Source organism: Mesoplodon mirus (genome assembly GCF_964341445.2).
Source record: "Mesoplodon mirus genome assembly, chromosome: 16".
Classification (NCBI taxonomy): domain Eukaryota; kingdom Metazoa; phylum Chordata; class Mammalia; order Artiodactyla; family Ziphiidae; genus Mesoplodon; species Mesoplodon mirus.
In genome coordinates this window covers 19,364,235-19,392,017 of record NC_138992.1, presented here as the reverse complement: position 1 = coordinate 19,392,017, position 27,783 = coordinate 19,364,235, and the positions used below count along the sequence as shown (strand labels likewise).

General features: G+C 38.2%; 2 protein-coding genes across 6 annotated transcripts in view; one reads left to right on the top strand and one right to left on the bottom strand.

The window, feature by feature from the left end:
- LOC309791728 (uncharacterized protein) overlaps nt 1-3,244 on the top strand; it is a 275,665-nt gene extending 272,421 nt beyond the window's left edge. For 3 of the 4 annotated variants that reach the window (XM_082600767.1, XM_082600768.1, XM_082600769.1), the window contains one exon: nt 3,115-3,244. In XM_082600767.1, coding sequence (XP_082456893.1) covers nt 3,115-3,133 — 19 coding nt within the window. In that variant the 3' untranslated portion in view covers nt 3,134-3,244. Of the gene's footprint in view, nt 1-1,131; nt 1,218-3,114 lie in introns of those variants that run through there. The other variant, XM_082600770.1, reaches the window with a different exon arrangement.
- Nucleotides 178-27,783, bottom strand: TNFRSF11B (TNF receptor superfamily member 11b). 2 transcript variants are annotated; one of them, XM_082600763.1, is made up of 5 exons: nt 27,703-27,783; nt 9,066-9,435; nt 5,041-5,232; nt 3,125-3,349; nt 178-1,306 (listed from the first exon to the last, which is right to left on the bottom strand). In XM_082600763.1, the coding sequence occupies exons 1-5, from the start codon at nt 27,730-27,732 to the stop codon at nt 918-920; spliced, it is 1,206 nt and encodes a 401-aa protein (XP_082456889.1). In that variant the 5' UTR covers nt 27,733-27,783; the 3' UTR covers nt 178-917. The 2 variants fall into 2 exon arrangements, with proteins under 2 accessions (XP_082456889.1, XP_082456888.1); XM_082600762.1 differs by lacking the exon at nt 27,703-27,783 and having other exon boundaries at nt 9,066-9,537.

The following is a 27,783-nucleotide window of genomic DNA, read 5'->3' as shown; positions in this document are numbered from 1 at the left end:
CAGATGGTCCTGATGGTAAAAGAAAGGGAAAATTGTGAAAGCCCAGACCCATTCATGTCCCAGTCACATAAAAGCAAGAGGAAAAGCGATGAAAAATAATTTGAAAACTTTAATGAAGTTGTTTATATAGTAAAAACATAAAATCTTTTAAATAAGGTACATTCAGTTTCTCAGAGCATCTAATATTCAGATAATTTATATTTCATACACTTTCCAACATTAAACAATTGACTAAATAATGCATTTTCTATAAAATGATAATTCAGTTTACACAGGTAAAAGTATATTACAAAAATACTCTACACAGGAAGAATGGCAGTACCTATTAGGAAATGTTACAAATATTCTGTTAAAAAATATATTTTATCTCTTTCATCTGTCATAATAATAAACAGAATATATATTTTTTTCTTTCTAAAATTAAGTCTTACACAGTTTCCCTTCAGGATGGTAATATGTACAAACCTTATATCTGAATGAATATAAATAGCAAATACTATAATAGTGTTACAGATATTAGTAACTTTTACAGAAAAAAATGGCTTTCTAATAAAAGCCTCTAGTACAGCTGAATTCTCAAAGCTATTTAAGTTAGACATTCCCATGTTTAGTAAGGCACAATGGAGTATAGTTTCTTATTTCCAGTTGAATTACTGCAAGCAGTAACAAGAAAAAATGTAGTCAGTAGATATTGGACCAGATCTGTTAGTTGGGTAAATTATTTGGGGTTTATTAAACTCTGGGGGGAGATGTGAGTTCTTTCTCCACACCATAGTTTCTTTTCAGGCCCTGTGGCCAAATCTAGTCCTTGGTGATGAGAAAGAAATCATTGTACCCTCCTCAAGCGCCTGAGAAACAGTTTCCTCATTTATTGGATCTGGTCCATGGTGAGGAAACAGCTCAATGACCATTTCCAGTTATAAGCAGCTTATCTTTAATGATTGGACCTGGTTCCCTATCATTTCTAAAAATAGCTTCTGATATAATCTGTACATGGTGAAGCTGTGAAGGAACCTGATGGTCTTCTTCAGACTCTGAGTGACAGTTTTGGGGAAGTGGTATGTCTTCAAGTGCTTTAGGGCATGCATCAAGCCCTTGCGGGTGTCTTGGTCATCATTTCTTATTCTCCAGAGGCTGAGAAGCTTCAGGATTTGATCACTTGATTTGCACGTCTTCACTGTTTTCTCAATGTCTTCTGTCGTCACTTTCTTCCCCGGCAAGCTTTCCATCAGCCTTAGAAGCTGCTCGAAGGTGAGATTCATGTGCCCAATGTGCTTCTGCACGCTCTTTTCACAGAGTTCGATATCTGCATAAAGCAAAAGCCCAGAGACATTCACGTAATCCACCTAAAGCCACCGTAAAACTTCCCTGAGGCAAAAGGAGGTTCCCCAGAATTTCATAACTTTAAGGATAACCTCCTCCTTTCCTTTTGGGAGGGCTTAAGTAATGCTAGTTATTTCTGAGAATTGAGTTAAATATTATTTTGTGCTTCACGAGGATAATATGCTTCCTATATTCTAGGCATCCAACACAGCTCTGTGAAAAGCCCAAATTTGGAAAATAACAGTGGGAAACTACAGACACACCGTTTTCTAAGAAAATTTGGAGAAATTAAAAGTGTAACCTTTTAGGAAAAACACAAAGTTAGCTATTTTATAATACAGACTTCCATTAACTGATACCCAATATATGTGCTATTTGAAGAATTAGGTCCTTCAAACGGTCTTTAATAAATAGCACCAGGAGATCATCTGCACAAAGGAGGAGCCATGAAAACCCAATGATATGAGGCCAGAGAACAGTAGGATACACATGGCCTGGAGAATATTTCAGTAATGAGCTAGGACATAAACATAAGAGGGAGTAAATAACGTTTCTATTGATGACATGAGTCATTTATTATCTGTGGGCCCGAAGGCAAGTCTGTTCATCTTTCTGGGCTGAAATGTCCTCATTTATAAAATAGGAAATTCGGTCCCTTCCAATTCTAACAGTCTCTGATTCTCTCCTTCCCTCTCTTTTTGCTTCAGGGCTGATTATACTTTCAAAGAATACATTTTGTTTGCCAAAAACAGAAGACAAGTTTACTCTTTGCACAAGTGAAACCATTCAACTATTAAAGCTATTAGTCGCCTAAAATCTGTTGCCTCCGTTTCAGATGTTTGAGGCTTGAAGGTTGTGTAGGACTCTCAGTCATTTAACTACATGTGAAGAGCAGAATGGATTTCTCCTGGACACTGCCTGCATTATGGAAACGCCCCCTCATTTTTTCTGCCATGTCCTCCCAATGCTAATTAAAGTCAGAACTTTTTCTACTGTGTATCCTAAAGCTTATAGTCCACACTGGATGAAACTTACTTCCTTTTACACACACACACACACACACACACACACACAGTTTCTAAAGGAGATCCTCCAAGAAGCTCAAACACTTTACAGACCTTATCTCATTAATCCTCACAACAAATGCTATTAAAATGGTAATCTTAAAATAGGCTGTGTTCAGATGCAGAGAACAAACGTATGGATACCAAGGGGGGAAAGTGGCGGGTGGTGGTGGGATGAATTTGGAGATTGAGATTGACATGTATACACTAATATGTATAAAATAGATAAATAAGTAAATAAATTTTTAAAAATAAAAATAAAATAAAATAAGCTGTGTTGTGAGGATTAATGAGAGGATACCTGTAAGACACTTAGAGGCTCTCTGGAGAGAATTACCACGTAAATACAACATAGTTTCTTGGTAGAAATGCAAAGTGAGATCTAAAGTGGTTAAAGAACTTCTAGATAGGCCAGAAAGGATGCTCCTAAAACTGCTAAGGGGATCCAGAGTCAGATTTCCTGAGGTCTAGTCCCGCATTTGAAATGTATTATCTCTCCCTTTAGAGAGACACTTGAAAAAGAAATTGGGGAGTAAAGGAGGTGAGAATAAAACCTCACATGACTGCTCTAGGAATAGCGTATCCACTATCACTTGATGAATACGTTTTCAGTCCAACAATAATTCCCAAAGGGAAACATCATCCACACAACTAAACAGGTACATAGTCTTGTTCCTGTTGTATGACAAACAGATGTTCTGATTTCTGATCGAGTTGTTTATTTCAGGTTACCATACCTTGGATGATCTTCTTGACCATATCTTGGTCTTTATTTTGATGCTTCCATAACTTCAGCAGCTGGAAAGTCTGTTCTCGTGAGCCGTGTCGTCGTTTTATTCTCTCTATGCTCTCTGCGTTCACTTTGGTGCCAGGCAGGTTGTCTACCAGGACACTGAGCCAGTTCGGGGTAAGCTTTGTAGGAACAGCAAACCTAAAGAATGCCTCCTCACACAGGGTCATGTCTAAAGGAAGGTGGGAAAACCAAGGAGATTTACTCAGTAATTGGATCCTTGGATGTCTAAGGGACTAAAATAATAATAATAATAGTAATACTAAAAACCAACACAGTTGAGTTTTCCAGGATATTGCATGCTAAAATGAGAAGTTTGAATAAAATCAATCTTCTGTTGCCTGGTCTTAGTGGCAGATCACCAATCCAACTGGGTTTATGTCCTTTCTAATGTTCTTTTAGAGCATTTTGTTGGGGGGAGAGTTTAACAAATGTCTAATAAGAATGTATTATTGCTATAATAAATTACAGCAAAAATTCTATATATATATAGCATAATGTGTATATATATGTTAATATATACATTAACATATTTTAATGTAACTTAAATATTTTGTTAAAGGTTTAGCTGGTGTCTACAGGTTACTTCAAGATCAATGTCAAATCACTGTCTTTAAGGGAGCTTGAAAAGTAATCTGAAATAGTGTATTATTTTCTGCACACACACAGACACATAGTTTACCTTTGGGAACAAGGATGGATACAGATGTATAAGCGTACATTAAGTGGGAAAATAATCAAACACAAAAACATGTCATTTAGAAAAGAAGTGCAATGGCCTGAGTGTCTGGGTAGGGTTGGTATATCCCAGGGATTAATAGTTTGTTTCTGGGTTCATTAGGTCTGGTTCTGAATCCTGACTTTGCCATTCAAGTTCATACATTAACGTGAACAAACTTTATAGTATTTTTATAAAGATTAAAGCCCATATAGCAGAAGTGTCTGGCATATAGTAAGTGCTCAAAGAATGATAGAAATAAAAGTATAAATGAATTAAAGAGAATGTTAGAGGTCACCCTTCTTACTATCCCTTCCCTCGTTCCCTTATTTAATAAGAAAGCAGAAAAGCTGAATGACTTATCTAAGATTTTTACAACACAGTGAAAGAATGTTGGAACTGGCTTTGAATCTTCAATCTCCCAACCCACATTCCTATGTTTTATATACTTCTGTGTCGCACAAAAAGATGTTTGGGGAGATCAAGCTGATTAAATGCCAAAAGGTCGATCCTCCTTGGTGTGATGAGTCCTTGGTAGGAGGTCTGAGGTTAGTGTGGTGGTAGGAGTGACAAGGTGAGGACAGCAACCTGATTAGTGCCATCACCAACATGAGGTACATTCAGGTAACTTGAGCTTGGAGCTACTGACCTTTCCTGAATAAAGAGTTTAAGACAAGTACAGGAACTTAGAACTTCCATGCAACAGATGCAGTAATACCATAGGTAACAAAGCCAGTATTGCATTTTCTAATTTGTCATCTATGTATGTCACTATGCTTCTTTGTTGCCAGTTTATACTTTGGCTAATAATACAGATATTCTTAAAAGTGATAAAAATGTAGAGCTTAAAAAATTCTGCAATTTGGACTCTGACCATCGAGCCTTAAACAAAATCTTTACACCACCCCATTCTCCGTGGGTAACATTTGATTCAAGTGTGAAAGTCAGGGTTTGGAGCATGATTGTGAGAAGATGGGGACTTTTTGAAAGATTTTGAGTTGTGGCTTTAGCGATGATGCACAGGGAATAGTCTTGGTTGGTTAAAATTCAAGAAAGGGAAAATATAAGTTTGACTGAGAAGGGCTGGAGGGTCTTGTATTCAACTCAGAAGTGATACAAAGACTGATATTTTGAAACATAATTACCTATTCCACATTTGTGAGTCGATTCACTGCTTCCAGAACATATATTGTCATGCGTTGCATTTCCTTTCTGAGTTAGAAGGAGCCCAAATGCACTGCAATTGGTGTGCTTTCTACAGGGTGCTTTAGATGACGTCTCATTGGAGAAGAACCCATCTGGACATCTTCTGCAAACTGTATTTTGCTCCGGGGTTCCTACAGAAAATACCAAGCCGTTTAGCACATTCTTCTCAAATACTTTCGCCGCAGATACCATCTTAACAGAGTTTGGATAAGACTTTTCACTTGGTTTTTACTGCTACTATTATATTGCACAAAACTTGAGGTATTTTCATTTTTCACTTCATTAGACAGAACAAAACTTCTAGAGTCAGCCCCTTAGGCAGTCTCCCCTCCTTGTAATACAAACACAAATGTGTTTTGTTGTTACCTACAAGCACAAAATTGGGGAGGAAAGAAAAGAAGGGTATGATGTTCAATTAGTCCTGCCTGTGCTAAACTGTCAGTAAGATCTTTTTGTCAACCATATTCTCCACACAATTATTCCTGGGAAATCATGAAGATAACTGCCATGTAACTGCTGTAATATCATTCATTGAAATCAGTACCCATGGAATGCTGCATCGTTAAATTCCAATCAGTTCCTACTGAAGTTCCTTCTTTCCTGAATCCTAATTGTGAAGCAACTCATAAGTATGCTAACCTTGAGAAGTAAAAATTTACAACGTTATAATAAACTTTTGAAGGTGGCAATAAAGTTGACCGTAGACTCAAAAGCGTAAGCCGACAATTACGTAGTAAATGGAAGATGATATCCCATTTGCTTAAATTGTTGAGTCTGAAAAGAGCACAGTCGTTAAAATTCAGGGAAGGGTGACTGTAAGGGCATTTTATTTCATAGTGGAAAGATACTTGATAAATTTGGAGAAATCACTGGCAGGAAAACTTGAACCAGTCAACAACTAATGATGCTATTAAAAAGAAATATCTTCAAACCCTTGACTCTATGCCTGGGTAGATCATACATTACAGTGTACTTGCATATGAAAATACCTCCATCTAGTGTAAGCTAGTTGAACAGATTTAGACTTTAGTATTCAAATGTAGCTTTTACAGGCCAATTCTGGCTGACGCAAGATACCAAATACTAAAGGGACAAATGAAAGCTACAGAAAGTTAATAAATTTCATTTATTAAAATTTTCAACCTCCCATCTCATTGTATCCTTTACCAAAACCAGAAAAAAAGAGTACAATGGATCGGTTTTAGTTTCAACTCTGGCTTCTTTCTTTTCTAAAGGGATTGATGATGCATTGACGAATAAAAGCGACAGACGGTTGGCAGAAAAAAAAGAGAAGGGGGAACCATGCATGAAACCTTCCCATGTTAAATGCCATTTCCAGGGTTGCAGTGACATCATCTTAGGAACCACCTTACAAAGAGGTCCGTTTTTTTAAGTACTTTCTTGCTGCACTCCTCTCCTTAAATGGGATCCAACTTGATACCAAATTCTACAATATCGTAAGGAAAGGTATTTGGACAGAGATTCCATGGTATTCTTTCATTGCTAATATTCTGGGGATAAATGGTCTTGGACATCTGGATCCAAGTCTCCCTTTGCCAACTGCACAAAGAAGAATCTTGTCATTCTTCACATACATGTTGATGGCTTGAGTGTTCTCATGTGTCCCAATGAAGAAGTCATAGGTACAAGACATTCTTTCAGGTAATTTAGCCTTTAAAGTTCTTTACCAAGAGGAATCCAAGAATTATAGAAGGAAAGTTTCTTAATGTATTTGGAGGCTTTATGTAATGACCTTTCTGAAAACGACTCCCCCTCTTTTATGATTGATAGAACTTCTTATAAAAAGATGTATCCATCTAAGTAAATGATTTTGCCTTATTAATATCAACAGAAACATACAAAGTACAATCTGGCAAGCAAAATGTGAAATAGAATGGCAAGAGGAGTTTTGCTTTTCAGTAGAGAATTCACCATGCTAGCCATAAGCAATTACATAAGAATTACAGGACTAACAGGATGAAGTACAGTTGATCCTTGAACAATGGTGGGTTAGGGGCACCAACAGTCTGCACAGTCGAAAATCCCATTATAACTTTATAGTCAGCCCTCTGTAGCGGGGTTCTGCATTCACAGATTCAAGCAACTGTGATCATATCGTACTGTAGTATTTACTGTTGAAAAAAAATGTGCATACAAGTGGACCTGCGTAGTTCAAACCCATGTTTTCAAGGGTCAGTGTAAAATTTGGAGAGGAAAAGACAATCTGGCTTCAAAACAACAACAACAAAGAATGATTATTAAATACTTTTTAGAATAACACTACAGAATCTTGCCTTGTCTTTGGACTGGAAACCTTGTATTTTCCATGAGGAACTCCTTTGTAGGTTTCTAGGGAAGGAGCAGTAAGTAAATGAATAAACGTGTACCTTTGTACTGAGTCTTCTGGCTGCCTGCTTACTTCGTTCTACAAACAAATTTTCATGCGTATGTGAGAAAAATCCTTACTACTTCCATTATTTTTCAAAACTTTCTAGTTTCCAAGCTGCATAGCCCCTGCTTAATTAATTTTCCTACATATATAAATTACTGAATTGAATTAAATGGATCTGTTTCTGTTGGATTGGCTTCCCCCTCTACATCTTGGCTTAGCTTTTCAGTCCCGAAGTATCATCCAATAAAAGCTAAGAAGTGTCACCAATTTCTTCCTCAGATACTCATACTAGAGGCATTTTAAGGAACTGTCATGCAATTTGCACCTTCTGTGATTAATTTTATAAAATTCACAACTTAGGAAATTTAGTAGTTCAATTTTTGAATATGTTTCCTTTGTCGGCTTTTAAACCTAAAATGTTTATAATAATTTAGACTATATTACAACTTCTGAAAGTCAAAATAGTTATGAATAATTAGCATCCTCAAAACCAATGACTGTCAACCAGGGGTGATTTTGCCATCCAGGGGACATTTGGCAATGTCTGGGACATTTTTGGTTGTCACAACTGGGGGAAGAGTGCTATTAGCATCTGGTGGCTAAAGACCAGGGATACTGCTAAACACTCTACAGTGTACCAGACAGCTGCCCACAAAAAGAATTATCCAGCCCCCAAACGTTAGTAGAGCTGAGGTTGAGAAACACTGCTTCAGACTGTGTAATTGGAATCTATACCGATTACTGCTTCCTCCAGAAAAGTAAGTGAATACTCTTTAATTTTCCCAGGCCAGGAGAGCTTGCAGACTATACCGAAGCTTCGTGAATGTAGCAAAAAACAACAAAAAAAGTGGGTTTCAACTTTAAAAAGTTCAGTGCACACTGGCCTTAACCTATGCTCTTCAAAATGCAAAAAGAGAAAGTACTTTGTTTGTAGACAAGTACTTACTCTTGGCTTGACAATCTGCTTTGTCTAAGATAACGGATAAGCTCATTGAAGAGATGCTGCTACCATCTTTATCCTCCCAGACACTCAACTGCCATGCCAAAGGAAGAACTAGCTTCATTTTTCATAATGAACTGCATTTCCCCTAGCCATTCTCATTTCTTACATAATCAATTATAACTACTCATTGTTAGCACGCCAGAGCCTCATTAATATCAGCATAATTACTCTCTTGGTATCAGTTAACAGTTTTGATGTTTGTCAGAAAGCACTGCAGTTTGAAGCTCTCCACGCTGAAGTGAAACACAGAGGTATAGCTCAGCTATAAACGGTGCAACTAGGAGTGTGTCCCTTTAAGAAAGAGCAATCAATCATGCATCTCATTAGGGAGTGATTTGCTGCATTTGAGATTTGTAACTAAATTGCCCCTTAGTGGCAAAGTGTTCCTCTGAGGAATGGTTCTTTGGCAGCCATCCAGAGACATCGTGCATACCTAGCAGGTTCCATTACCTTTGCAATTTGCTGTCCTGTAATGTCACCAGGACAAACGTGTTCCCTTAACCTTTCCCTACTGCCTGACTTCGTGTGATGCTAATGAATTTGGCCGCATGTTGGAAGTGGATGCATACCAGCGTGTAGCACTCCAAATCCAGAGGGACAGCTCTTATGTTTCAGGCAGAACTCCAGCTCCAGGTAGCGCCCCTCCTCGCATTCGCACACGCGGTTATGGGTGCGATTGCACTCCTGCTTGACGTACTGCAGTTCCTTGCACACTGGGCTGCAGTACAGACACTCGTCGCTGGTGTGCCAGCTGTCTGTGTAGTAGTGGTCAGGACAAGGGGCACACAGGGTCTTCCGCCTTGCTGTGCAGTGCTGTTTTAGGGAGGTGCCAGGAGGACATTTATCACACATCAGCTGACGAGAGGTTTCGGGGTCATAATGAAGGTACTTTGGAGGAAAGGTTTCCTGGGTGGTCCATTTCATGGAGATGTCCAGGAACTGGAAGAAGAAAGGGAAATCGTGGCATGTTAGCATGGAAATGGGGTGGTTCTTCTGTACAAAAGCATCATTAACTTCAAAGAGTCCTTTAATACCTGAAGCCTCGTGCCCCTCCTGCCTACGGAGCTACAATCACAGAGAGTGAGTTCAGAAGCCATAATTCTTGCCTCTAAGTAGCTTAATCTCAAAGACCAAGATGGCAATAGCAGCAAAACATATTAAGTAAATCTAGCTCATAGATGGCTGGAGTGGAAAAGCTCATCAGAATAGAAATGATTACACTTAGATGCACCGCTAAATAACCCATGTGCCCCGAGTGACACTTTACCTCCCTGGGCTTCAGGATTATCGCTAGATTAGTGAGTTGGGTGAACTAGTGTTTCTCAGAACAGCTATACCAGAATCACCTAGACACCTTGGTAACATGTAGATTCCTGATATTTATATCCCTAAACATTCTGATTCCACAGATGTGAAGTCGGGGCTGGGGATTGAAAAATCTACTGCTGTGATTCCCATGTGTGGAGCCCATACTCAATAAATATAATTTATTCACTTGATGATAGTTATGTCCCAGGCTCTGTTCTGGGCAATTGGGATACAGTAGTGAATAAAATTGTCAATAAACTCTGTCTTATGGGATTTACCATCCAACTGGGGGAGTAAGAAAATAAATAACAAATTGCACATAAATTATACATTAGAAAATAAGTGTTGTAAAAAATGATCAAGTAAAAAGATTGGAAATATGGAGGGGAAGGTGGAGAGATGACAAACTTTAAATGGGGTGGTCACAGTAGCATATTTAGGACAAGATGATATTTTTCTTTTCGTTTTCCTGTTCTAAGATGTAATGATTCCAAACATATGGTAAATTAAACAGTTGGTGATTACAGTCATTCTGATCATTCATTCACTCATGCAACAGATATGTACTGCATGCCTACCAGAAAAATGCCAGAAATATGCTGGTGAGTAAGATATGATCTTGGGACTTCCCTGGAGGCGCAGTGGTTAAGAATCCGCCTGCCAACGCAGGGAACATGGGTGCGATCCCTGGTCCGGGAAGATCCCACATGCCACGGAGAAATTAAACCCGTGTGCCACAACTACTGAGCCTGTGCTCTAGAGCCCACGAGCCACAGCTACTGAGCCCACGCACCCCAACTACTGAAGCCTGCGGGCCTAGAGCCCGTGCTCCACAACAAGAGAAGCCACTGTGATGAGAAGCCCGCACACCACAATGAAGATCCAATGCAGCCAAAAAAAAGAAAAACGATATGATCTTTGTCTCTGTCAGCTGGTAATCTACTGGAAAATTCCTAGAATTTTAAGACATATTTCCTCCATAACATCATATGGTACAGTCTTGAATCTCATAGGTGAATGATGTCTAGAAAATTAAATGACCACCTCTCTTAAGGTTAATTGGGAAAAACTTCAGGGAGCAGGCAGGGTTTCAGAAGTTTCCATCCATAATGGCCGAAGAGCTGTGTACATAGGAGAAAGAAGGTTTTGCAGGCAAGAGTGCTCCTTGGGAAGGCAGCTGCACGTGGGCATTCTATCTTGTAGTCTAGATCTCAGAAGGTCTTCAAGGGAACACTGAAGTAGTTCTTCACACTAATTAGAAGAAAAAGTGTTGTTTGTGCGTAGGGGTGGTTTGTTTGGGTTTTATTGTTTGTTTCTGGTACAGGGATCAACACTGACTGTTCTCAGGCTTTGGGAAGGTGGCAGGCCAAACACAATAATTTTTTCCAAACTCTCTTCTTTGCAGAACTCAGGAAATCTCACAGAAACCCATTGACCTGGAAAAAGTGTGCCAAGCTAGGGAAACAGCACTCCCTTTTGAAAGAGGAATAACAAAGGTAAAGAAAGGCCTTTTTCATAAGCATTTGGGCATTTTAATAAGTAATTCTATTCGCTTCTTATTGGGACATGACAAGGGTCAGGGATGTCTGGACCTAATATGAGCTGATAAACCGGATTGAAAGAATAAAATATCTCACCTAGGGCCATGGACTTTTTAACTGAGAGCAATTTTCAGAGTCCTGTGATGTAAGGGACTCCTAAACAACAAAAAATAGAATACAGTGCAAAAACAGCGCTGCTTTGGTGGTATTTTCAGGATGCTCTCATGACCCGAGGGTTTTGGGGAAAAGTATGTTCTTGAATTTCCCTGGGGTTTTCTATTGGCTCAGATAAACTGGGTCAACATTAGGAGAAAGAAGTGGACCAGTAACAAGTGAAAGCTCTGGTTTGGTCTGGATTTTTCAGAAACAGATGGAATCTGTTCATTCAACACATATCTATTGAGCATCTACTGTGTACCAGGCATTGTAGAAGATCTTAGCATATGGTGGCGCACAAAACAAAGATGTTCTTCAAACTGCCCACAGTCTAGTGAGGAGGCAGGGAACATAGAAGGAAAGGAATAAATAACTACAAATAACAATCAATGTTTTGAAGGAAATGAAGCAAGATGAACTGACTTTATTGCTTCTTGGTCATTCGAATCATATTATGCTATAGTTTTCAAGGCCCCTGTGTGGGCTTGGCTCAAATATTTCTAAAATATTCAACACTAGGGAATGAAGTTTTCCTGATGCAACTCGCAAAGACACAGGAAAGCAGTGAAAAATGCTTTTTTTCTCTTGATGTTCACTTTCAGTTTCCTGAAAAGCCACTTTTAAGGGTTCTGTTTTTTCAAGAAGCTCAGCTCAGAGGCCCATAGGGATGCCTTTGTCTTGCTTGCTGTTGCTGAGTGAGCCCCATCCTGGTAGGGCTAGCAGTCCTGAGACTTCCCCCCGCCTGACTTCCCATCACCCCCCCCCTTTCTCACACCAACATGGCTCATTTACTCATCAGCTGACCCTTTTCTCTCTTACCAAGAAGTGATGAGGATGAAATGGGACAACCCCACAGATAGTGCTTGTGTTCCTCACTACAAGCAGCCACACAAATACAAGACCTGACCAAGAATACTGATGCAGTTTGTATTTTTCTAAGCAATTGAACATGACACTGTTGGTTTCCTGAAACCATGCTTAGGAAATTAGTTTCCATCTCTTCAAAATACAGGGAAGCTTAGGTGAAATGAATCCACAGAGAAAAAATAAATACATCAGGTTGACTTAAGGATTAGAGGGCAATTATAATGGTGAAGGTCATTTCTCCTCAGCTACGGCGTGGAATGATCGTATATATTTTTAAAATATCAGAAAGCCGTAAGGAACTGCAGACTTGTTTTCAGCAAGTTCCATTGGGCCTCTGTATTTTATTTGAAAATTTTCCACTTTGGTAAAAAGACAGAACTCTGTGTGGCCAATATTGGATACTGAGTCTCCCTATCTGGTTAGCCCCAATTCCTGCATTGAATTTCTGGAACCAGTTACTGGACAGAGGATGGGCAGAATTAATAAAGCTCTTCATCTCAGTCCTCTCTCTCACTTTCTTCTGCCTTTCCTAGAAAAGCAATGAAGAAGAAGCCAAAGGAGGACAGGCCATCTTAACACTGGCTCTATCTCCTTTGCCAGCTGATAATATTTAAAGTCTAAGAAGAGTTCAAAAATAAATTTTCTGTGAAGTGCATAACATAACCACTGAGGAATATCTGCAAAAGCTAGGACACGTACATAGGTGTCTCTGCAGAAGCATAAAGTTCTGTCTGTAAAAGAGGCCAGTCTGTTTTGGGTTACGCTTGATTTTTAAAGAAAAATTAAATGGAATTTTCTCTCCATTTTTTCTTTCTTCCTCTCTCCATTCCCTATCCATCCATCGTCTGGTGTAGACCCCTAATCCTTGAAGGGAATCCAAAAGTCCTCTAATCTAGTGCTTCCCACCAGTCCAGGAATCCTTCCTGAAGCCCTCCATGTCTCTTTTCTTGAAAGGACAGTTCAGGCTCCATCTATAGTAGCTTTGTCCCTCTCCTCACCTTCCATTTTTCTTTCATGTTGGACTGTGTTAAAGAATGTTCTCTTTCAAACCCAACCATCTTTCCTCATCTCTCAAATATTAGCAGGTGATGATAGTGGGTGAAGGTGATGGGTGGGCTGAATTAGTTGTTCTCTGAAGCATTTTCTGGCTCTACCATTTTTCTTTCTATCACTGTAATATTGACAGAGTTTAAGTAGCCAATGAACTTGGAAACAAATGTTTTGCTCTAACCCCCCTCCTACTTCTTGTTCCACTCTTTTATTTGTAAAACCCCTTTTTACAATACTTTGCTTTACTGTGCTTTGATTTATTGTGCTTCACGGCACAATATATGTGTTTTTTACAACTGAACATTTGTGGCAACCCTGTGTTGAGCGTCCATGGGTGCCATTTTTCCAACAGCACTTGCTCGCTTTGTGTCTCTGTGTCACATTTTGGTAATGCTTGCAATGTTTCAAACTTCTTCATTACCATTCTATTTGCTGTGGTAATCTGTGATCAGTGATCTTTTTCTTTTTCCCCTGGCCGTGCCACGTGGCATGTGAGATTGTAGTTCCCCAACCAGGGATGGAACTCGTGCCCCTGCAGTGCAGGCACAGAGTCTTAACCACTGGACCGCCAGGGACTTCCCTGTGATCAGTGATCTTTAATGTTATTATTGCAAAAAGATTATGACCTACTGAAGGCTCAGATGACAGCATTTTTTGACAATAAAGTACTTTTTAATTAGGGTATATACATTGTTTTGTAGACATAATGTCATTGCACACTTAATAGGCTACAGTATAGTGTAAAGATTCATGTGATGTGCTTTATTGTGATATTCCTTTGATTGTGGTGGTCTGGAATCGAACCCACGATATCTCCAAGGTGTGCCTGTACTGCAGAACTCTCTTATCAACCTCCAGTTTTCAGATTCACCCATGCCTTCCATTCCCTCTGTAAAACCAAGGGCTGCCCCAGCACACTGAATTCTTAGCCATGCCTTCTCCTTTAGCATTCCAACTCCTATTTGCTCTCTTAAAAAAGTCAGTTGTATGTTTGCTGCTGACTCTGTTGATGCTCATTGTATGTATGTGTCTGTATATGCTGTAGTTGTAACTATAGTTAGGAGACTCAAATATTATGTAAACCAGTAAACATGGGTGTGAAAAAATTATTTCTCTATGGAAAGTAAATTGAATGCTTGGGGGATGACTTGATAAAGATGAGGCATGGAAAAACAAAACAGCAACAACAAAACCCTACCATAGAATTTGAGGTAGCTGAGACAACTGCAAAAACAAAATGGGGAAAAAATCCAGAAGGATTATGTAATCAATTTATTTCAAAAATGTCTTTAAGTTCCAAAACTGAAATGGATGGGCAATACATTTTAGATAAGGGTTTTGTAAGAAAGACAGCATGGGACTCCAGGTAGCCAACACAGATTCTAAGAAAGGCCTTGACTATATCTCAAAATACAGGTAAATGAATGTTTATTTAAATGTTTTAAGTCAAAATAAAATATTTAATATATAGGTATGTCATTTTTATTATTAAATGCTTTAACTGATCTTTCAATTAATCACATAACTCTTAGTCCCAAACATAAAATTTCTAACAAAATTCCCCATATTTAGGAGTTATATGGTAGTGGAAAGAAAAATGGGCAATATGAAGGTAGAATTCTGTTTTGTCTATTCCATTCTAACAAACACACGTTAAATCTCTGTGCCAGGCGGTGAACTAAAAATTAATCTTTATAACACATTGTTTGGTACCTACTTTATGATGTTTTACCATTATCATTAAGTCTCCACAGGCTACAAAATGAGTCTTAGAATGACCAACCCTCCCAGGTCACCGTAATTAGTAGAGGCAGAATTAAAACCCAGGGCATGTGCCATAGAATACTATTGTTTGGCCATATACTTTAACATTTACTGAATGCTCTAACTTATGCTATAGCCTTCATGCATAGTCCAAAATAAGCCCTAAAATGCTAACTTTTCATTCAGATTCGAGAGCATAGTGTTAGGAGATCACGAAAGTGAGAAGATCAAGCAAAGCCTTCCCAAAGTCTAGATGAACTGATGATTTTTCTTTCTTTGTGCTAAGACTAGCTCTTGTCCAAAGTTACTGAGAGGGAAATTTCTTATATGACAAGTGAGTTCACTACAGCAGGCTACCAGTATATGCTTCTCCTTAAAGGATACAAGAACACACTTCCTCCAGCAAATTTATTTTTGCATGATGCAATGCAGCCAGTCGCATACCACTGGGCTTACTCTCTCTGGTATACAGCACCATGAGTGACCCAGTGGGTTTCCGTTTATGGAAAATTCATTAAAAGGAGCCCACACAAAGCTTGAAATAACTACTTGGTTTGGGAGTTCCTTTTGTGATCCCTCGTCATGATCTTTGCCACAGAAAACTATTTGAGGACTATCCAGAGTTAGCTAAACTTCTGGTCAGTTTGGAAACCATAGTATTTTACAGTTCATCTTAGCCAAGAAAGGAAACATTCAGGATATATATCATGGTGAGTTTCCTAAAGATCTCTTGTAGTATAAACTATAAAGCTTATTTAAAAAAAAAAACTCTTTTCCTATGAAGGTTAGTTTACTTGACTTTCTATAATCTTATATTGTAGTAACTTCTTTCCTATTTCCTCCATTCCTTAAATAATTTATTTATTCATTCATTCAGTGAACACTTATTGAAACAATTACTATGTTCTGGAACTATTGCTAAGCAATGGGGTTGAATAAGTTAATGTTCCTGTTTGCTAGAACATTCATCCAAAAGCCTAGGCTGATGTAAAATACTCATAAATCACTGCAAGACAATTGGAGGTAAAACAGAGGAAAAAGAGGATCAAGAAAAGGCTCAAACGTAAAATAGATAGCTAGTGGGAAGCAGCCACATAGCACGGGGAGATCAGCTCGGTGCTTTGTGACCACCTAGAGGGGTGGGATAGGGAGGGTGGGAGGGAGGGAGACGTGAGGGGGAAGGGATATGGGAACATATGTGTGTGTGTGACTAATTCACTTTGTTATGAAGCAGAAACTAGCACACCATTGTAAAGCAATTATACTCCAATAAAGATGTAAAAACAAACAAACAAACAAAAAGCAAAGGCTCAATAGAGAAACAGGCCAGAAATGAGGAGAAGCTGAAATTAGACAGTGGTAAGGAGGAGAGGAAGGGATAGGTATATATTAGCTGATTGCATGGGGAGGGAGGTACTAGAAAGAGCAAATAGAGAACATGCCCATGAATTCTGACTACTAGATATGTGGTGTTGCCCTTAATTACCAACAGCAGGAGGAAACAGTTATGGAGGAAGACAATGAACTTAGTTTTGGATCTTCCAACTATGAGACTCAAGTGATGATGTCGAGTAGACACTTAACTATGTGTATTGAGTATTCAGGATAGAAACGCAGCTAAAGACACAGATTTCAGGGTTATGAACACATAAATGGCTCTAGAAACAGAGAATAGGATGGCATTACCCAAGGATATTGTACATAAGCAAAAAAAGATTAAAATGTTAACCTTTGGAACCTACAAACATTTGCAAGATGGGATGAAAAAGGGGGAAAAAAGTAGGGATATCACAGAAAGTTTCAAGAAGAATGCTAAATGGATAATGTATAATAATATCTAAAAAGCGTACAGCTTTTAGATCCATTAGATTGATGTGAATTTACAGGAGCACTTTTAGCTGGAAACCTGCATCCCAGGGTTCCAAGCTCAGTTCGACCACCAGCTTAATAACCCTTGGCCGTTATCTTACCTCTAAAATGAGAATAATCCTTATTTTATCTATCCCTATACAATTGTTTTAAAATTAGTAAAGGGACACAAACTTGGTAAAGAATAAGATTCCAGACAAGAATGAGTCATTATTACATATGCTAATTACATAGGAGGTGGGAAATGGGGGACATTTTGAATCAGACTCATTTTAGGAGACATTTTGAAGTTTCTTGTTCAGTAGGGAGTAACACACCTAAAATATGCCATAAGTCAATTATCTATCCTATTCTTAATCATCTCCAGAAAAAGCATCTCTGACTTGTTTTTAAAATCAGTTTCAGTATCTTCCCAACTTGTATCACTTGCTTGGTCTAAGTAAAATATTTCAAGTCAGTTCCACAGATTTGCTTAGAGGACTCAGATAGAAAAGGATTTGTTTCCATACACCTTAAATGCTTAGCATGGTGTCTTATACATAGCAAGTATTCAATATATTTATTTTAATTTTATTCAATTCAATAGATATTGAGTACCTACTGTGTGTAATTAGGATTACTGGTGATTCTACAGACACAGATAAGTAGCCTCCATGTAAAGGATAAATTTTCAAGGACAAGGACAAAATCTGCAGCTTTCTCATCCGTAAAATCATAGTGATGACAGAATTTGCTTCAAGGAAGATTTTTTTTAAGCATCTTTCATTTTGCTTGGCATTTTGCATGTACTGTTCCATTTGTATTTAGCTTCTATTTTAAAGGTAAATGTGTAAAAAAGCAGGTAGCTCATTTGAGAGGTTTATCTCCTGCTGCCAGTTCCCCACCTGAGGGTCTACCACTGCTTAGTAATTTCCACAATAGCCAGGATTAGGTCTCTAGGTAAGGATGTAGAGCAAATGCATTAAATCTGTTCATCTACTAGGAACTGATTTGCTGCCAACAGCTTTTGCTAGGTAAACAGGAGAAAGGAAACACAAGCAATTATGATTTATTAGATGAATCACTGGGCCAAACTTTACACTCTTTTGCTCCCCTTGGGGCTGAAGAACTGTCTCCGGGTAAAACTTAACTTTAAATGCGTTTTTTTCGGTTCCCTTCAAGAAGTTTCCTTTAGTTGTTTGGAGGCTTTTAAAATTAATTAGCAGTACCTTGTTTATGTTTGGAATCAACCAGAATTGTCAGAACAGATTTGCTTATGAGGCTGGTGCTGCTTCAGAGGAGTTTTACAGATAATTAACATTTGATAGATTAACAAATAAATGAGAGAATCTCTAAGACAAAAGAACTTGTGATGCAGGTAAACACTTCAAACTTCCCGAGGGAGATGTGTAGAAATCTCCCACGTTTTGGATCTCAGATCTTAATATTTCTTCTCTTGGACTTGTATTAATCACCAGATTTGAGATATAGCATCAATTCTGAAAATTTCAAATCAACAACAGGGCTGGTTGCAATTTTCCTTATAATTATGTCCATTCAGGCCCACTTGACAAGCACAAGGGTGATATCACTAGTTCAGTTTTCCAGCTACAGTCCCTGGCATTTTGAGCTCAGAATGGGCAATACATTTTAGTATGTTGATATTTTTGAACATCAGTTTTTAAATTCCATTTTATATCTACCTTTCCTCAAAGATAATACATTGCTCACATCATCCTATGAGTCAATCTGGTTGCTAATGATCTAGATTGAAGTCCAATCAATATATGGTTCAAGGGCAGCTGGTGAGAGAAAGTTAGAAAAAAACAGCCATGGTGGTTATGAAATGGAATAGAAACTAGAAATGGAAATGGAATAAAACAGGATGTGATTTAAACATGAAGACATTTATCTTGTGCCTACAACATGCAAAACATCATACTGGAAGCCCTGGGTGATATGCTGAATAATAATAACATAGTATATTGTAACATTATTACATAATAGGCTCTATACTGAGCCCTTTCTTCACATGCTATTGTCATCCATCCCCTCCAACCACCTCTGAGGTGATAGTATTAACCCCATTTTATAGATGAAGAAACAGTCTCAGAGAACTTGAGTGACTTGTCAAAAGTCACACAGCTAGTACACATCTGAGCTGGGATTCAAATCCAATCTTGTCTGAACCTAAGCCTTTAACAATTGACTATTCCCCCTGGGAACCTGCAGTATTACTAAAGAGATAGGCATATAAATGATCACCTATGACACAATGTGAAATTCAGTAAGATCTATATTTTGTCTATCTGTCCATACATCCATCCATGCCATCCCATCCCCTATCTATCTGTTATCTATCTATCTATCTATCTATCTATCTATCATTTATCCCTGTGAATAAATTCTTCTCTGTCTTCTGTCCTGGAATGCAGTAGTTCACACAGCCTCTCTGGAAGATGGTCTTGTGAGACTGAGCAATCAGTTGCACTTTATACTAAGCAGCGGCTTCTCAGTGATGCACCCCCTTGAAGTTGCCTTCCTTCCTTTTTTGCTTACTCTTCTTTCACCCTCTCTTGCTTCCCTAGGATTGCACTTTTCTAATAAGGAGCTAAAATATAAAGCGTTTGCCTCATGCTGTATACCCTAATGGGTCTGGACTTAGAATTCAAGTCCAGTAAGGAGGCCAGGACATTTAATTTCAACAGAAAAAACAAAGACAAAAACATGGTGACCCCCTCCAGCTGAAGGAGGAGCTGAAAAAATACATTGCAATCACTTTGACCAAAGATATGACTCTGAGCCTCATCCCAGGACATCCTTAACCCCGGCAGAGAAGAGAACTCTGGTTGAAGGAACCCAGAAGCTTTGCTCTGCCTTATGGGTATTTTTCACTGGACTCAGCTGCTAGATGTAAGCTCCTACAGGACAGAAAAAACTTCTCAGCCAGGTCACCTTAGGGAAAATTACTTAACTTCTCTGAACCTCAGTTTTCTTGCCTGTAAAATAGATACCAATCTCCACATGAGAGGATTTTTGTGAAAATGAAGGTGGTTAGCATTGCCGTCTGTCCAGAACCTAGGATGATATAGAAATTAATATCTGGAACATGGTTGGTTTGCTGTGAAAGAGGGAAAGAGAAAAAAATGTTGGGGGTCATATACGGGCAATTAGTGGTCTCATGTGGAAGTGACTTCTATCATTTACACTCACAAGTCATTGCCAGAACTGTTCACACCCCTACCCCCTTCCTCCCCAGAGAAAACGAAGAGCTACCATCTTACCATGTTTCTGAAAGGGAGGAGAATGGAAAATGTTTACAAACAGCACTAACGACTACATCATTGTGCATTAACCATCGCTCATGCTTTCTAGTTGACCTTCATTTTAGCACGATCTAGTTGATTTCTTTCCTTTTTACTGGATGTTAGAAGAGACAGGAAACAGTGTGGGAGCAGAGGGATGTGTCTAACAGCCCATGTAGAGTTCCAGTGCAGTGTTTAATGGTCTTGCCAACCCACCCATTATCATGCTTATTTCACCTGAACGTTTGACACTTATTCCAAAGAGCAGTATGCAGTTGTCAAGTACTTCCTTGTGAATACAAATTGAAAACTCTGCTCAAAAGGAGTCTAAGGAGATTGCTGGTGACCATAATTATACCGCTTTAGTAAGTCCTGAGGGAATGTCTTGGACCTGGCTTCTAACTCTATGGGATATGAAAATACACACATTAATGGCTTCTATGCTAGCTGAAGACAAGAAGGACTTGTTTCAGAATGAAAAAATAGTTTTTGGTTTAAAAGAATAATCTGTGATCCTAAAGCCCAGATCTTGTCTTGCTGCTTAAAAGCAGGCGACATTTCAAAAGCTGCTTCCTCTTGTGATCTCATTGATTTAAACAGAATTTCTTATAAATGAAACCAATTGGGCAGAAGAAACTTTGACAATTGCAACAAAATAGATTTTTTTTTAAAATTTCTTTGGTATACTTTTTTCATAGATAACCTAGTCCATTTGATCTTTGTATGTCTGGAATATTAGCAGGTATATAGTAAAAAATTTTTGATTCATTTTTTAATGACAAAGGCTTAAAAGCAAAGCAGACCTTCCACACATCACCTGGTCCAACCCCCCTATTTTAGAGAGGAACAAAGTAAGACTCAGAGAAGTGAAGTCACTGACTGGACCTCAGAATCGAAGGCAAAACTGAGAAATAAGATCCCTTGCTTCTCGTCTGCTGCTGTAGAGCTCTTACTGTCATTACACCCCACAAGTGAATTCCTAAATTTCGTTGGTGTTGGTGTTGGTGGTGATGCCAGCTGATGGTGGAGGGGGGTTTTCTAAAGAATAAGGTCTTGATAGCCATATTTTCTAAGAGTAAAATAATTTTTTTGAACAAGAAAGTACCATTACATGGCAAGGGAGATTTGGGGATCAAAGACCAGAGAAGAAAACTGAATTTACTAAAGGCGGTCACAAAGCTTAGATGAATTACTAGCTTGTTTTAAATCGAAATTCATCTTGGCACAGATTTTCCTACTTTAAAGTTGATTATTTAAGAGGCTCTTATAGAAAATGCTTCCAAGGTGCAGACTAAATTGTAGTGAAAATCCTAAGGCTACTCTTTTTAGTTTTAAAGAAGATGCTTCAAGGAAATTAAACAATGTTTTCACAGTATTAAAACTATAATACTAAAGAGATTGACTTTTTAAAAATCCCAATAAGAAAGTAATAAATCAGGGCTTTTTGGAGCACACTACTTTTTTAGAAGTATGACCTTCAGAAATGACCTTTCATTTCCTCCTGCATCCTCTATCCATTTATGGTCTGGCTGATTCAGGTGCTTCTGAGAAATTAGGGTGAAAAAAAAAACCTACCCAAGCACCTGGAAAGTTATGTCACCTTGTAGTTGAGAGAAACCATTTTATTTTGTCTGTAGACTGTTCTGGCCTTTGGAACGTTCATTTAGCAAGGCCAGGTAAATGGGAAAGGGAGTGGGTACCACACAGCTTCTTACCTAATGTGTTGTAACACTATTCTTATCCCTACAACTGTCTAAAAGAATTCTTTTTTTAGACTTTCTATGCTAGTTACCCCAAAATAAATATTCTGTGGTAGTGAGTTCCAAAAACTAATTACATGTCACACAAAAATACCGTGTGTATTTCAAGTTGGCTATACCTCACTCTTTCTTCTTGCATAGATAGTTTACAGATGTTGCTAGGATTTCTGATTGACTAGTTCCTGCTCTTGTGGGTTGCTAAGTTTTATTTTGATTTTTGTTTTCTTTTCTAAACATGGCTGCTATTACTGTTCATATTTGCATTTTGTTTACCTGACTATCAATATCAGAAATGTACTCTGGAGCTGCTTCCTCCTTTCCTCTCTTGCCCTGTGAAATATCCTTCCCTATGGCTTACAAACAAACAAACAGAAAAAACAAACAAACAAACAAAAAACCCATTCTATGCTCATGACCCAGATTTTCTTATCTCAAGTCCAGGCTTCCCCTGTGCTCTGAACTTTTTTGAATCCAAATGCCTATTTGACATCTCCATTGGGATATTTTACGAATGTATCAGATTTATCAAACCAAGAATGAACTCTTGATGGGAAGGTCAAAAAGGAGATTCAGCTGAGGTTAGGTAGCACCTGCAAGGGTATACATATAAATCTGGTTCATTTTTGTTGCTCTCTTAAGAATGGACCTCCACGACGGTATTGGTATATATCTTCATTGTAGAAATGGACAAAAGAATATTTAAAATACTGGTCAGGTGGGTAGGGTGTTATATTTATATTTTGAAAGAGATCAAAGCTAACATTAAAATGTTAGATCTCCGACAGTAAGCTACATTCTGTTGGGATGTCCATGGAAATTGCTGGTAGGTTATACAAACACCCCAGCAAATCTCACCATAGCTCCTTTGACTCAGCAAACACACATTTAGTGTCAGGCACTGTGCAGACCTGGGGGCTATAAATGTGAATCAGAAGATAGTTTATGTTTGCAAAGAGCTCATATTTTGTTTACCACAGGTGTAGTACTATCTCCTAGAGGTTCTGGAAATGTGTGGGTGATTTCTGTTGTCACAGTTTCTATGTGCTGCTAAATGTCCCCAATGATCAAGAATAATCCCATGTCCCACATACTTTCAGATGTCCTATTGACTGATATAAGTGATCTAAGTTAAAAAAAAACAAACAAACCCATTTATCATTATATGAGCCTGGATTTGAACTCCATTTTATATATTTATACACACACACACACACACACATATACATGCACATATATACACATATGTAAATATATATAAATATATATACACAAACACGTATACATATGTATATACATAGAAAGTGGTTTTCGCATGATTTTTATACATATTGAATTTTCTAGGAATTTAACAACATAAAATTTGATAGAGGGTTGTACTTTGTTTTGTTTAAAACTTTAGTGAGATTTGTTCTCCATTCAAAAAATCACAGCACCAAAGCCAGGACTGATCATGGTTTTGAACCCCAATGTGACACATGTGCTCCCGTCTTTGTTCCTCCTAGTCTGTTCTTGGCAATTCTATGTAAAGATGCTAATATAACATTACTTCACTGAGTCTTCCAGTGAAGCTTATTTTATTATAAATTACTTTCTTTTTATTTCTCCTTTATAGTCTAGTTATGCCAGTATATTGATTTTTAAAAATTCTGTATGTAGGTAAAATATAGGAGCTCTAAATTTCATTTCAGGAAAGCAAGGGAGTTGTTACAAAGGGTTTTTTTAATAAGTGCATGGAAGGAGTCTGATCTGATGGAGAGCTGCTACTCTACAGGGTAAGACACTCAAATACACAGATAATGTTGGCATCTCTGTCCATAGTAACAGCATCAGGGGTAGCCAAGCATCGTTAGGTAAGGCGTTGAATAATGCAAACATAATTTTTTATAAAATTACTCTTTCTCTGAAATATACTTTCCAGTCCTCTTTTTGGGGGCTGCAAAGGAGAAACTCAGGCTAAAGGAAACACTGCTGGTCAACGAGATGCAAAAGGAAATAATGATTTTCACAGAAAGCTTTCACAAAAAGGGAACATGCAGGCAGGGGGGCTGAGAGTTGCTTAGAGCAAAACCCAGCCGGCAAGTTAGTCGATAGGAGAGCAAGAATATCTGAGTGTGTGCTTAGAGCCCCTTTGATAGACACTGCCATAGCTCTCCTTCTAGAACTAAGTGGATAAAACATCTGGCACAGAAAGCCTTCTTCCCTGACCAGTGGAATTTGACAACTGTGGTTTTAACCTAAGAAGTAAAATTAAAGACCAGATTGAAATTAAGAATTGTGCTGACGGTTCATGGGTGATCGAGGCCAGAAAGGTTGCTAGGGACAGAGGTTCAGGACTGTTGTGGACTGAGTATATGTTAGATTCTCCCCCAAACTTCAGAGTTATCATTCTCTTAAACAAACAAACAAAAAGACTAGACAGATATACTCAACCACTGGGGGAAGAGAAGGAAACCAAAACAAACAACAACAAAAGGAGGACGGACGCATCAGGCAGTTGTCCAGAGAAAAAAACATTTACTACCCCCCAGTGCTTCACCCTGCCCCCCAACCCCAAGCCCTAGTGTCTCACATTAATTCAGAGCTTAGCTTTGAGAAGGCCAATGGATGGTTCTAGAGCTCCATGTTGGGACGTTTCAGCCACCAGTTAAAATCTAGTCCTAGACCAGGATGCTCCTAGTCTAGGGAGGCTCCTTGAGCAACCATGAAAGAAATGACTTGGTGATGTGACCACCTCATCTCGCAGAGTAGGTCTCTAATTAGCTATATCAGTGAGCATTCCAGAAAGCCCATGACTATGGCATTAGTCCTAATGACCACACCCCCTCAGTGCTTGCTTACAGGCATAGCCTCTGCTCTCACAAAAAGAATCTAGAATTGTACTTTGCCTCACAATTTTACCTTCTTCCACTTCTTAGATTCAGGATCCCTTGATTTTATCTCCAACAGTGAAACATTCTATTGCTCCTTCAAGGTAATAGTTGGTGGCCATCTCTCCCTGCCATGAGCTTCGTCAGCACTTTGTTTACATAATTCACTTGGGTCTAGAGCATCCTACAGTTATCTGAGCATAAGCCTAGAAGCTAGTGTTAATATGGAAGAGGAACTTTATGTGGTTATCTTGCATGTGTGCATATTATTATCTCTATTTTATAGAAAACTAAAACTCAAGAGATGTAACTTGCCACACAATCTTTTATCAAGTAAGCAGTGGTACTGGTATTTGAATTCTGATCCACAATAACCAAACTCATAACCACTGCACTGCCCAGTGGTTATGAGGTCCTGGAAGGCAGGATCTTTTATGTTCCCAAGTCACCTAGTGTTTCTCCTTTTGTTATTCTTATTATACATCCAATATCTGCTTTTCCCATTAGGCTATGTGGTCCATGGGGACAGAAATCGTGTCCATGTTTTCCATTCTGTCCCTAGTGCCTAGTGGCATGCCTGGTACAAAGGACTAAATAGCTGTAATGCTTCCAGTTCTTAGAACTACATCTTAGTGTTTACAAAAGGGCATTTGGACTCTTCATGTGTAAGTACAAAGTATCTTTTTTCAATTATTTATAAAATAAAGTCAATCTCAGAAACTACAGAAAGGGAAAGGGAAATCATTCCTATTTAAAGTATTTACTGTGTTCAAGACAATAAAAGGTTTCTCTTTTGATAATGCTGTATCATCGACCATTAGTAGATGCTGTATTATCTAAATATATATCTTCATCCATATACAGACCAGATATCAAAACATTTGTCTACTTATTATTTTGAAACACTTATTATTAAGTATATATATTATTTAATGGAAATGCTAAAATTTAAAAGTTACTGATAATATGTTTATTATGAATTAAATCTTTGACAGCATGTAAAAGGCTAGGAAGAATAAAAGGGTACCCATTTTAATAGCAGAATTATTTATACTAGCCAAAAACTAGAATGATTAAGTCAATTGTGGTGTAGCCACACAATGGAATACTACACAGCAGTGAAAATGGATGAGCTTTTGTACATCCAACACTGGAGACGATCTCACAGTAGAACCTTAAGTGAAAGCAAACAGATACAAAAAAGTACATAAAGTTCATTTATATAAAGTTCAATATAAGCAAAACTCATCTCTGGCATTAGAAGTCAGAATATTGATTCCTCTAGCCACAGTCGTAGTGGTGACAGGGAGAAAGCCCAGGAAGCTTCTAGGGTGCTGGTAATGTGGTGTTGCTTGATCTGTGTGCTGGCTCACAAGTGTTCACTTTGAGAAACTCAGACACTTATGATTTGTGCAATTCTCTATATGTGCCCTGTTTTAATAAAGCTTCACTTCTTAAAAAGTTCTCCATACTATCCATATTGGTGGAGTTATTTTATATAATATACATATATACATACACACATACACATATAGGTATTATATGTAGTGGTACATAAGATTAGCATGCTTAAGTGTGGACTCCTGTTAATCTACTTTTTCTTTAGTGACTTTGCTATTTATTTACTTATTTATGTTGGTGTATCCCAGGAACTAATTGGAAGACTTCCTAGCCTTCCATTCACTCTTTGTGGGTTGGACATTGATATTCATGCAGTTACTGCAACAACTTCCAAAACACGTATGTGGCTTAAATATGGATTTTCCTATCCTTTCATGACTGTCTGATTCATGTCTTAATGCATTCCACACTCTAGTGACATAAAGGAAATAAGAATAATATATAATAATAATAATGTAGAATAATAATAAATGAATAAATATAAATAATAATAAATAATAATAAACGTAGAATAATCTACATACAAATCTTATTAATTTGATTGGTCAAAATCCAAATTAAAAACAAAAAAAGAAGCTAAAAGTTACAGACATTCCTTCTTTTCCAAACTGTATGTGTAAAATGACTTTTAGCTCTATTTAGTACTGAACTTCAATTATTTAAATATATTTTAGAACCTAATTAACATCTCACCAATATTTTCCACATTACATTGAAATTGAGAACTGAAATATCCCATTTTGATAATAAAAAGTTAGTAAAATGTTAAACTGCACAGTAAAGAATGTGGGTGCATGTATGATCTTTTCTCTGGTGCCACTTATTCAAAATTTCCCATAGCATTTGCTTAAGTGGGGAATGAGCCTAATGATGTATCATATCATATTCACTGCTTCCAAACTTTATTCTGATTACAGTAGTTTTAAGAAGACTGACATCTCCCAACTTATCTTGATTCTAAGAGACCACTTTATTGCTAATGATGATAATAATAATAATAATGCTCAGGTTAACTAAGCAAAGATGGTATGAACCATCTGAGATGAAGAAAGAAAATAAATAGAATGGATAAAAATCATTCAAATAAAAAACGGTCCAGAGCTCGTCTCTTCTCCAAAAACCCAGCAGGAACTTTCCAGTGTAAAGGGACACCCTAGGAGAAGCACAACCAGCTTGAAAGGGGTCTCCTGTTCCAACCTGACCCCAAATCTCTCCTGGGAGAGGAAGCAAATCGAACTTTTTCCCCATCAATCCTTGGGGAGGTCGGGAGACCGGGAGGCGAGAAGCCTCCCCAGGCGCCCGGGACACCGGTGCCCGCGTCCCCGGACCAGGGACTTACCACGAGCGCGCAGCACAGCAACTTGTTCATTATGGTCCTCGGGAAACCTCAGGCGCTCGGAGGCGGCGGCTGCGGGGTGAG

Excerpts from the sequence above, each read along its gene's own strand:
- TNFRSF11B (XM_082600762.1), bottom strand. The coding sequence starts at position 9,471 with ATGCTAACATGCCACGATTTCCCTTTCTTCTTCCAGTTCCTGGACATC. Across the intron at positions 5,233-9,065 it reads ATTTGGAGTGCTACACGCTG|GAACCCCGGAGCAAAATACA; the intron begins GTATGCATCCAC and ends TATTTTCTGTAG. Across the intron at positions 1,307-3,124 it reads GGTCAAGAAGATCATCCAAG|ATATCGAACTCTGTGAAAAG; the intron begins GTATGGTAACCT and ends TGCTTTATGCAG.